The sequence below is a fragment of the Rissa tridactyla genome, chromosome 3 (genome assembly GCF_028500815.1).
Source record: "Rissa tridactyla isolate bRisTri1 chromosome 3, bRisTri1.patW.cur.20221130, whole genome shotgun sequence".
NCBI classification, from domain to species: domain Eukaryota; kingdom Metazoa; phylum Chordata; class Aves; order Charadriiformes; family Laridae; genus Rissa; species Rissa tridactyla.
Window position 1 is genome coordinate 4,602,551 of NC_071468.1, and position 12,441 is coordinate 4,614,991.

At 36.4% G+C, this 12,441-nt stretch overlaps 1 protein-coding gene across 12 annotated transcripts in view; it reads left to right on the forward strand.

The window, feature by feature from the left end:
• The window catches only part of SLX4IP (SLX4 interacting protein), a 79,348-nt gene that overhangs the window by 32,646 nt on the left and 34,261 nt on the right, over nucleotides 1–12,441 (forward strand). For 9 of the 12 annotated variants that reach the window (XM_054196754.1, XM_054196761.1, XM_054196760.1 and 6 more), the window contains 2 exons: nucleotides 6,743–6,832; nucleotides 10,260–10,383. In XM_054196754.1, the coding sequence (XP_054052729.1) occupies nucleotides 6,743–6,832; nucleotides 10,260–10,383 (214 nt within the window). The remainder of the gene's footprint in view (nucleotides 1–6,742; nucleotides 6,833–10,259; nucleotides 10,384–12,441) is intronic. The other 3 variants (XM_054196762.1, XM_054196763.1, XM_054196766.1) reach the window with 1 other exon arrangement.

Consider the following 12,441-nt stretch of genomic DNA (forward strand, 5'->3'; position numbering starts at 1 on the left):
TACGCATTCTAGTTGTTTTAACCACTTGCTAGACCTGTGATAGTTAGAAATACCTAAATCTGAAGCTTAATTTAGTTTGTGAGGAAGTATTGAAGAGGCTGATTTCTCTGATCTACAGTGCAGAAATCAAAAGAAGTAGTGATTATTGTTAGGGTTACCAGTTCTCAATACTTAATATGATAATACCTATTACTGTAGTATCTGATCATTACAAAATGAATGATTCAGATGTGCCAAGCTTTTTGTCCAGGGTGCGTACTAGTTCCTTTGTCTTTCCACCTGGGTAAGAAACTAAATCCCAGCACTGGCTTTCTAGAACCACAGAGGACGTCCCAAATTCCAGGTTAGTATAGCAGTGACGAGGCCATTCTTCTCGTCATTAATCACTTTCATTATACCAAGCTTTTATTGCTGATAGCTTAGGGTGAGAGCTAGGTAAGGAAGCTCTATTTTTTATCTCCACCCACTTACCAAAGATCAGGTGATACACAATAATGTGTTATCCTGTGGCACCCTATTGCTGTGTCCAAGCCCTAGGAAATGTCCTTAAAATTTACAATTAAGAATTAATTGCATTTAGATAGACTGTGAATATGATCAGCTCTCCAGTTAATATGGCCTCTCACCCTCCCCAACCCAAAGTGTCATAAATGCACGTTGCTGCAGAGATTAGTATTTCTTCATGACTTGCTAACTGTGATTTAAGAAATAACATAGTTCTTATAATAATATTTTACAAAAAAAGGGTGAAAGCAACTTGTTGGAATCTCAAATTATCTTTTTATTATCTTGAACAAATACTGTGTTGCTATTTCTGTTTTTCTGGATCAGTTCTGACACAGGCAGGGGCATGGTATATATCCTTTCAAAACAATGTTGAGATTGCACTGTTACTTGGAGACTTTGCCCTGAGGAAAAACTTGCTTTTTGCAATTGTTTGAGCTCCAGCTTCATGGCTCCTTTCAATATGTAGGCTACAAAACCTCCTACGGAATTGGGACCAGACCAGCATAGACTGACAACCTAAATTGAGCTTAATTCTCTCATGCAATTTAGACTTCTTTTTCAACTTTGTACCTGATAGAGCAGTTCTCTGAGACCAGTTCAGATGTTTAGATTAAGTAATTACTCCTTAGCCTGACTGTGGGTGATGAACTGAAGGGCTCTGTTTGCGCTGAAGCATTCTTATGTTGCTAAAAAACATGCAGATCTTTACCATAGGAGGTGCTTAGAATGTTCTTGAAGGAGTTGTCTGGACTAATTTATTTTAATCTATTGATTCGGGTGGCTCTGTCACAATTGTGTGCTTTGACAGTAGCGTATTAGTTCTTAATTTGAAAGTCTCCATTACACACAGCTCCATCAGATTTGAAACTACTTACATTTCTTTACATTTTCCTAGGGGTTGAATTATTCACACGTATTTCTTGTTTTCCTTTTCCCATTATTTCTTACATTTAATATCCTGGCTATCTTCACCTTCTAAGAGTCTAGCATACTGCCTTGATGATGCATCCTGGTTTCTTGTTGTGTTCTCACACTACTTTTCTCAGAAATTTGTTGTAAAGGCTTGTTCTCTGTTTGCACCTCTTTGCTTGGCATGGGACCCTCTGAATGTGATCTGGATACTCCTATAGCTCATTGATTGAATTTTGAGATACTACTTCTTTTCTTACACTAAACGACCAGAAAACTGAACACTCCTCCCTTTACGAATTTCTCATACATGGACTATATTCCTAAAAAAGCAAGCCTTGCAAAAGATTATTTAGATATAACTTGTATTCAGCTTATAAAAGGGGGAATTTCCTTAGTGCTTTTGGGAAGTCTGAATGCATTTTAGGTTGACTGACTCCTGATACATCTGTGTATAATTTAGTACAGCTATCTTTGAAGATAGATCTTCAAATTAGACCCCCCTCCCTTATGCAGTTGCTGTTGATCTGCTGCTCCCTTTTTACTGTTGCAGAGTGATCCCATAGAGTTTTTGAAAGCAGAGGACTAAAAAGATCTAGACTATGTCAGCTGATGGCTATAATCCTTCTATAACAAGGCCAGCTATTTGTCAAAACTTTTTTACAACTCTAGTAAATAAAATAGAATCCCATTTGAGATTTCTGAAGGGCAGCCTGGGTGTTTGCTGGACACTCATGAAACAGCAATATACAGCCAAGATAGTGTAAAGTTTTCTGAAACACAGCAGAGTGTAGTCTGTGGGTATGAGTTTCTAGTTACTCTTCCCTGTAGTCCCATTTTGTACCTAGTACCATCAGCTGTGAATTCCTCAGTAACAAAGTTAATGGCTCAGTGTTGAGCATGGTTTTGTGTTACAACTCATCTCCTTGGAGTCATGCAATATTTATAACAAACTACAAGACTTTCACTGCCCTTTTCAGCATCATGACATTTTTGAGTTGTTGTCAGGATCTAGTCTATTTTTTTTTTTTTTTACTATTGACATCATCTGAGAGTGGAATAAAATTATTGGTGTAACTAAATACCACAACTTTAAGGGAAGAGGTAACATTAGGAAGAAACAGTCCCTATATGCTCAGCCTGGAGAACTGAAGTTTTACAGTGTAGGCATGTTTCTCTCCCAGTGGAACTGGGAAATGTGTTTTAAAATCGTCTTTAATTAAAATTGATTAGAAACAAAGTAAGGCTTAAAGGGAAAAGTATTGTCTTTCTGTAGGCCAATAAATATAACAAATTTCCCAAGCTTTTGCTACTACGAAGACCATTCTGATCTGAAGCAGAGACAGCAAACTTCAAGCACACTACTACTATCACGCTGACGATTTCACCTACGTTTGCAGCTATCCTTCTGGAAAGCGAAGGCATGTGTGACAGTTGCAGCTTGTCTCCTTCCTACCCGCCCCCAAAAGCTAGCCAAACTATCATATGTTTCCTCTTCAACTAAGCTTCAATTAATTCTGACCCTACAGCCTGCATCCGTAGAATAATCACAGAAATGGGAACAGCTAATATGTGTCTTGGGAGGCTGGCTCTCCAGTCCTGGCTGGTTTAATGATACAGCGCACTTGGAATGATGTAACTGAATACAAACTCACCATGCTTATCCCCAGCATCCCAAGTATTTTTGTTTATAATGACTGTTTTTATGCTATTTGAAGTGATGCATTTTAAGAAATGCAAGTACCCATGTAGGAGCCCCCAGATTGTAAAAATGAGTATAGCAATAAAAAGTATTTGGTTGGGTTTTTCTACTCATCAGGGGATTTGAGATAATAATCCAAAATCTAATATGTGCTTATCCTGAGCCAAGGTTTTAACAGGTCATGAGCAGCTGACTCTCCTTGACTGACTTACCACTTTGCATTGGTATTCATTCTGTTTATGTTACATGTCTGGTTATCTTTTCCATTTTCAGAATCTATGGAGTGTTTGATGTATTTGTATAAACAGTTTGATTCCTGAAAATATGTTCTGAATTAGATGCCATTACTGTACAACAATACACTAACAACATTCTGAGATCATTTAAAGCCCTTTGTTTAATAGCACAGTGAATGTCACTAGACTGTTACAGCAAGTACACTAAAAACCAGCTTGTAAAAATGAAGTTTTTGAATTCTAGAATTATGGAGGATATATAAAATTGGCGCATCTGTTTCTGTCTTTAATTTTTCAGTGAAATGCTTTTCTGTTGATTCTTGACAAAAGTGTTTCCCATCAAATCAGGCGTTTGGGTTCCAGTTCTGAAAATTGCACCTCTGAAAATAATTTCTAGTGCAAATTTTGACATTGAGGTTGAAAAAATAAAATTAAAAATTTCTATTCTCTTTGTTTGCCTTTCAGTTATGGTGCTTAGGAGGCATGAGTTGCTTCTTGCAGCCACAATGACTGGAAACACTTCATTTCTTCTAAAATAATAACCAGTATTTTCGTGGAATTGCATGTCTGTAGAATAAGAAGTATTTAGAAACTTTTATAAGATCATCAAATCTCTTAATATAAACAGTATACGTTTTTCTTCCACTTCTTTCAGTTCCCTGCAGTTATTTGTATTGGAATTTAGTCTGAATGGAGAACTCTTCCTTTGCTGCTAGAGCAGCCAAAGTTCTATTGAGCTGCTTAGTGTAAATACCATACATAAAGCTGTACCATGTGAAGGCACATAAAGTATAAATAGAGGTGTAGGGTTCACAGTGTATGATGTAATTTCAGAATACAAAGGAGCCTGCATGGGAGCTGTTGCTTTATATCATGTGCAGGACTTAGGAAAAATAGAAGGTAACGAGCGCCAGAAAGATCTGAGCTTATATTCTCTTATTCCCCTTATTCCTCTTTGTCTGTGACAGTTATGCTTCTTTGTGTCCTGTCCCAAAGCCATTCTAATTGAGGGGCAAAACTCTTGGCTTTTTGATGTTGAAATATCTCCAGGTACGCTCTCTACAAGAAGAATGCTCCAGAACTCAGAGGCATAGAAATCTTCCATTGGGAAAGCTTGTCTTTTACAAAGAATTACACATTATTAATAAATATTTGTTTTTCTTTGAAGTACTACAAATGTTTGGTCTTTTTGTAATATTTTTTAAGATAATATTGAACTGTTTCATTATATAGTTTAAAATATGGTTAGTTATTTTCTTTTTTCTAGTTGTTTTGAGATTGGCAAATGAGACAAATATTGCCATTTAAAAGAAAATAATTAAACATTATCTCTGCTTGAAAAACAGGTCTATACTTTGCATCTGTATCTATATGTAAAGTTTCTGCAGTCAATAGAAAATGATGCAAGTTAACATGTAGCATTTGATAATTTGAATTTTCTCGATGCATCAAATACTTGTTCGTTGTTATAAGTGCTGAACCGTGAATAATTTACTGGCTTTCTCTTTATAATATGCAGTGTCTGCTAACTTTGAAGTTCAGTAGTCAACTTTAAAGTTTGCTGGAACTGACAAATGATTCACCAGAGATTTTTGAGAGATATTTTGTCATCAATTTAAAGCTTGGAGAGGTTTGCTGTTGCAGCCATCTGGTAATTCTTGGTTCTCTGGAGGAAAGAGAAGTCTTTTGATAAAATAGATCAAAGCATTCTGCTCTTTCAGTGACTGATACCTATAAGTAACTTAGAAGTTTCTCAAAATGATTTCACAATGCCTGTCTCATTTGCCAAACTTTTGCATTCTAGTTTACAGTACAATATTAGTCATGAGTTATATTTTAATTATATTTAAATAATTATTTAAGTACTTCTGTGTATGGGTAACTTACAGATCTCAGTGTTTTCTAAACCCAGAGTTTTCTAATTTGCCAAATAAGCCGTCATGACTAATAAAATTGATGTTAAATCTTGTTCTTTGTTTGTACTAACTGTACAGGTACTCTCAAAGACTGTACTTCTGCTATACCATAAGCCTAAGATATAGATGTACCTTTTAGACTGTAGGTGATGTACGACTATAGTGTAAAAATATATGTCATACTATTTCTAGAACTCGTTCTGTTAGCAATTGGAATTCTGGCGTGGGGTTTGCAGATGTTTGGCAGCGAAGAGCAAATATGGAGAGAGAGAGAGGGAGGGAGAGAGAGAAAGTTAGGACAGGAAGTGCGTGCTGCAACGTCCACTTGAAATGAGCCCAATCTGATGCTGGATTGTACATACACATTTGAGATTTATCTGGAATCAGGATGTTGTTGCTATTCCATCAGACATTCCGGATGTGCAATTACCATGACCGCACATGTCCAGTCTTCTCAAAGAGTGAGTTTATTGCATCACAAGCACGGCACAAGCAGCCAAAACAGAATGATGCAATTGGCTTTTACCTTATGACTTGTTTAGTTAAAGGATGTCTGAGTGAGATTTTGTGCTGTGTTATGTTAGAAGCAAGGGAAAGCGTTAGCTTGTAATGCACCGTACCTCTGCACATCAAAAGAGGTCGTGTTCTCTTACTAGGGGTGAGTTAGCGCACAGCAGAACTAAGGAGGTGTGTTTGTGCTGTTCACTCTTCCTTATATTAGAAGGTCATCAATGACTGACATACGGATGAAAGATAATGATTAAACCATGCATGTCACACTATCCTGAATTAAAGCTTATCAAGGAATTTCAGAAATCGCTGATGTGTCTTGGGATTTAGCCTCTATCATCCTAACAACTATTTGTAGTGTTTATTAATAGGTTAGCCTTATTATCATTTAACCAGTCAAAGTATAGTATTGGCTAAATGTCAGATGTCAATGAATACTGGGTAATTACCACATGTTCTTCAAACTTGCCGTTCTTTATATCAGTTTGGAGAGAGGAAAAGACTTCTAAAGAGGCTAAGTTTTTAAGGACTTAATATAAAATGCAAACTAGATAACTAATATGGTAATACATTATCAGAAAATAGAATGATCTAGATGATTTGGTGAAGGAATAGATAATTTTTCATATCCTAAAATTTGTGAACTCAGATTTAAAAGTGGCATATAGATAGCGGAAGAAAATTCCATGTACTTGTGCATGTTGTTATTGTTTAAACTTTTCAGTGAGCTATCCAAGATAGCTCTGGTACTCTTGTTTCTCATTAAGCCTGCAAACAATGGTAAATTTGTAATTCCATACTTCATAATTTTCCACAGTTTTATGTTCTGCCTGCTGTATCTCTGAATCAGATGCATATGCTTACCTGATTGTTTACCTCCTTGTCTGCTCGACATGTGCTTCCTGGCAGCTACAGTTGAACGTTTTTTTCCTTCTTTGTTTTTTTGTTGTTTTTTTTTTCAGTGTGGGAACTTTGCTGTTTTGGTGGATGTTCATATTTTGCCTCAAGGCTCCAGTAAAGACACCAGCTGGTTTTCAGATCATGAGAAAGAGGTACAAAAAATATCAGTTCTACTTTGAAAGCATGTGGCTGCAGGGAAAAAGTTGGATTGCCTTGAACTGTTCAGGATTTTTTCAGTGTTATGAGAATATTGTTAGTTATACCTAACCGTCAACGGTTGCTTTGGGACCCCTAAGTCAACCGTATGTGCTTTTTGGGTCACTAATGACTGCTTTCAATTTGTCTTTTAATTTTTAAACTCTGTGTGTGTGTGCATGCATGCATGTGTGCATACTGTTTTGATTCATCTGCCTTAAGTTTTAATTTTAAAAACATATCTCTGATGAATGTTTGTAAATTATCCTGAGTGATATAAACCAGATTGTGACAGGTATCGTTTGCAGAGCTTGTTGGTGAAATATCTTTCTATTGTTTTTTCTCGTTCCGAGAAGCGTGAATGATGTTGCATTTAGAGAGTGCAGGAAAACATAATGAGTATGCATGACAAACTATAATAGAACTACTGAATCTTATGAAAAGAAACTTCCAATATTTAAATTTAAGTGTATCATTTGTATATCCTGACAAGAGATAAAATTTTGGAAAATCAGTGCATCAGTGACCAGCAAAATTATGCATATAACTTTCATCAGATCCTGTGTGATTTCTGCTACGGTCTTGTGATGAGTTACTGGTGGGAGTTTTCCCTTATTTCAGCCTGTGTGGGAACTTGAGAAGTTCCCTATTGAAAATGAATGCAGGACATGTTTCAAATGCCTGTGGACTTTCCCGCAAGTCTCTGTTACGGTAATTTTCAGCAGATAGCTTTCCTAATAATGGCATAATTAACTTGTCACTGCAGAGCATCCCCATACGTCTCAAAGCAATACGTTTAAATAAAATTAGAAGGAACAATAAATTAATATCCTGAGGGAGTGAAAGCAGAATATTTAACAGCCTGTGGTTCATCCAATTTGTGCTTTATTAAGCAGAGAAAGAAGAAAACAGGGGAAATCTTTTAGACTTCTTTTTTTCTGACTAAATGAGTACTCATTACCACTTCTATTTATAACCAATTTTACCATCCCGGTTATCTGACTTTTAAGACTTTTCAAAATGTAGTTTGTAAGACTGCCAAAACAAAAGATATGACTTTCAGGAAATTAGATCATGATTGATTTAATAAAGAGGCGTGACAGGGCAGCATTCATTACATTTCTGTGACCACACATTTTGAGTGAAGTACAAAGGTTGCATATTTTTGACAACCGAGAAGTGTGATTCCAATAGCTTTACAATTTGCTTCCTGAAAGTCCAATGCAGAATCGTTGTTGAGCTGGGATGAAAAAGGTCAGTAAGGTATTATAAGCAAATTATGCTTCGACATTTCTTTTATGAGAGCCTTTACGTATTCATCACAAGCCGTTTTGTTGTTTGTGTTCATCACGAGCATTCTTGTTGTTTCCAAATTCTGGAAAATACTCATGATGGTAGAGCCCTCTTTGCTTGTCTGTGGGAAAAGCAGATGTCTCTTAGACCCCTTGTTACACAAACATGATTTCTGCTGATCCCCTGCTTACCCTGGATGACAGGCAGCGCCCGCTGTTTGTAGCAAACGGAGCCTGGAAGGATGTTGGATGGGTGCAGAAAAGGGATGCCGTGTGATGGACCTGCTGGGCAGTGCCTCGGCTGGCAATGCCATCCCAGGCAGAAGGAAGGGAGGAGCAGTGCTGGCTGCTGCCAGCTCCTGCTGGAGAATGGGTTGTGTAGAGCAGGCTGGGAGGTAAATGAGTGCCCATAAGCACGAGGCTGGTGTAAGAAAAGACAGTAAATATTGTCCAGCTGGGCATTGTAAAGACCACAGTTTGCACATTGCTGTCACGTGCGTCATACAGAGTCATCTTGGGATTGCTGCGAGCTGCAAACTGAGGCATTGGGGACCTTTTTGCTCTTTCCACCCTTCAAATTTCCCTGCACTTTCTATCTACCTTTCCCCTAGAATAACAAAGTTTTGTCTTTGTACTTTGAGAAACATTTTTTAAACTGATTTCTATTCCGGTCATTGCTATGATCTCTCCATACACATCTAGAAGGTCTTAGGTACAAGTTCTTTTTAGCGGTGGAAAGTACACAGAGATGCTTCTCTTGAAGCCTGCTCTTGTTTATGCTTTCTTAAATACAGGTCTATGTAGGTCTTTGTGGATAGCCACTTAAATAATATTTCCGTAAGCATAATAACTAAAATATTTTCCATGTAAACTAAAATATTTTCCAGGTAAATTAAGGAAGTGCGTGCTAATCTTTATTGTTGCAGAAGGAACCAAATGCACACTATGTTTCTGCTGCCTTCTAGACCTTTTCATTCTAACCTGAATGTAGAGTCCTGGGCAGGAATGTGTAATGAGATCACTTTAATGAGTTAAACAGAAGAATAAGTAGATATAGTATTTTATAATTGTACTCCTCAAGCAGAAAGGAAAAGGTATTTCTTACTGTAAGGAGAAAATACTGTTTGTGGTTGACCAATATATGTGCATTGCTTTCATTTAGAGCAATACTTTAAAAATTTGTTGCTCTGCATACTTTCTAGATTAATCAAAAGTAAATTTCAAGCCAAGATGTTCTAGTTTAGATGGCACTAATATAATTTTGTCTATTGTCCAAACACTGTAAAAAGGTAAAATGATATTTTTGTGTGCCACAAAGTATCATTTCCGTGAGCACATAGTTATGCACAATGGAAAATGAGAATACTGAGGGAAAAGTCTCAAATATTTGTGTATGTATTAATCTGAAAACTTATTCTGGTATTCAAGAGATTAATTTTTTGCCTTTACTCCAAGTTTTCTATGGTTATTCTGGCTGAAGGGTTTGTTCTTGAGTTGTGTGTGGTTTTTATTGTGCTTTTGCTGAGGAAAATATGAAAGATATGAACAGTTACGTTTAGGAGCAGAAAAACAAAAATGAGCTAGAGAAATTAGGTTGCTGTGACCTAATTAGCTCTGAGTCTTCCCCCCAAAATGACACTGAATTGAACCAAAATATCTGTTGTGTTTTATAAGGATTCTGGCAGAGAAATAGTGTGTTGACAATTCCTGGGAGGATTTCTACTAATATTCTGCTTAAATACCTAAAGTTATGATACTTTTTTGACATGTATTTTTTTCCTACTTTGCACACTAATGAAATTAATTTGCTGTTCAGAAATTAATATTGTAATATAATGTATTTGATCTGCCAAGTGAGATTTCATCACGTATTTCCTCTCCTGTTTTGCAGCAAAATTGATTTTTCTCCCTCCTTATTCCCATTCATTTCTTAAATTATGTGTGTCTTGCCTCTGTGATACCTCAGTACTTAATTGCAGATGAAGTTGTTACTTTTTATGTGAAAAGGAGTGATTTTGCATTGATTTCTGTTGCATGTCTGTGAGCACATATGTAAATGTAGATCTAAATAGGCCAATGGTTACTCTTTCAGGAGGTCTGCATGCTGCTAGAAGAAGTTGTTGCTTCAAGGGTCAAACACTACTTGGAAGCGCCTAAACAACGTGGTCAATGGAAATCAATGCAACGTACACCATCTGGTCCTTTGTTTCTTACCGGTAAAATAAATTATTTAACTTTTTGTAAAATATAGTAAGATAAGGCATGGTCAAAACCGCTGCTGTTTATTTTTATCATGAGAAATCCAGTAAGCCTGAAATAGCTGGCGTCTAGGTTTGAAATTACTTCAGCTATGTTATTGAAAAAAGTAAGTGGGTTTTAATTTTCTGTGTCATTGAAAAATGAACATAACGCTTGTACGATTAGTATGAGAGCCTGTCATTAGAATTAAGAAGAGTAAATGCTTTTGTTTAATATTATTTCACTAGCTGTTCTGGTCATCATGGTGGTTTTACAGCTGATAGGCTTATCTGTTGGTGTTATATCACACAAGCAATTTATTTCTAAATAGTTCTTAGCAAATAAGACTTTTTTTTTTTTTTTTTTTTATTACCAGCCTGGAGCATGTTATAAACTTGTCACAGAAAAGAAGGGCTGCAATAGTAAAGCCCTGTGTTGGCTATGGTTTCTCACATTTCCTTAAATATATTGAAATAGATCTCTACTGAAATATGAATTCCACAATGAATATAATTGCATGCTTACAACGTGCAATCGGTATGCCCATACATGTTTTTGAATTCAAAGTATATAATATTAACAATTTTAATTCTGAAAAAATTCTTTCCCTCTCAAAATGTTTTCAGTTAGTGAAGAGGTATACTCCTATAGAATTATATTGATGGTTGCAGCTTTAAACACTAACAGCAATATTAATGAGTGTTCTTAATAAAGAAAACACAGGTTAACTACTGTATGGTTGGCTGCCTATTGCAAAATTTTAGGCATATATGGGTGCCAGATTGTTGTGGCATGACAGGAGGGGTTTTTTCCACCCACAAGAACACAATATCACGTAAGTAAAAAGTGCTTCGGGATACTAAAGGATTTTTAAACCCTTTTTTTCCTTGCAAGTTGTAACTACATGTTATCGCTTTAAACTATGATTAATGTTGATAAAACGCATGAACTTTCAGATGCCCGTACATTTCTGATTTTGAGTGAACAAATAGAATTTTCTTATAGTGGAAGCAGAGGGAAATTACAGAGGGTGGGATCAGAATTTCTGAGATTTGTTGAGGTTTTTCTGTGTTTTCTTTTACCGACTGATATTTTTATGTATTTATTTTTTTTAAAGTTTCCTGCCTCAGTAAAAAGTAGGTTTTCAAAAACAATGATTTTGTAAGATAAAACTGCCAGACATAATAATTGTTTTTAGATATGCAGACAGATGCAACGCTAATTTGAGGGTGTTTGTGAGATTTTAGGGGTTTATATTTTCTTTTATATTGTGAACTTTTCAGTAAAAGTACACTGGTATGCTCTCCCAGGGTTGTAAACTGATCTTCTGCCTGACTCTCCCCCTTATTTCCTGAAAATGAAAAATTTAAGGGTATGCATTTGAGGAGGTCATCAGTAATATCTGTGACAGTTTTAGATTAAAGAATATTTATTTTGGATGAGGCAGAATTACTGTTCCATCAGTTTTCTGCAGTTAATCTCACTGTCATTAATGAACAGTAAAGAAATAAAGGAAGAAAACAGTCTGCGATAACGAACGTTCATGTTGAACTTAATTTCCAAATCTCTTTCCTCTTCTCTCAGCCTGCTTTGCTCAGGGCTGTAATTTGTAAGAAAGGAGTGCTTTGTTCAAGTCCAAGAATCAAGTTTATTCAAGTTACATTCAAGTCTGTTCTTACCTGAGAAGGAAATAACAGAATAGGTGGGTGTTCACCGGAGCAACTGGGACCTACCTCTAAGGGACTGACCCTTTTAGGTGAGCCACAAGTCTAATAGCCTGTAGCAGTTATCATCACTCAACATGGCTCCAAAACCTTTTGTATTTTGCCTTCCCCTCTAGGATCACAGCTTCTGTTTGTAGAGTACAAAGATGTGGGTTTGTGTTTTTTCACAAACAGATGAAGTGCGAGATAGCTGGCCAGTGTTTGGCTGACAGTGTTTTGGAGTATACAAAGAAATGCACAAGCTCGGTATGTGGCTAACTACACACGCATACTGTCGGTGCTGCTGGTGAAGTGTTTAAGCTTGCAGCTATT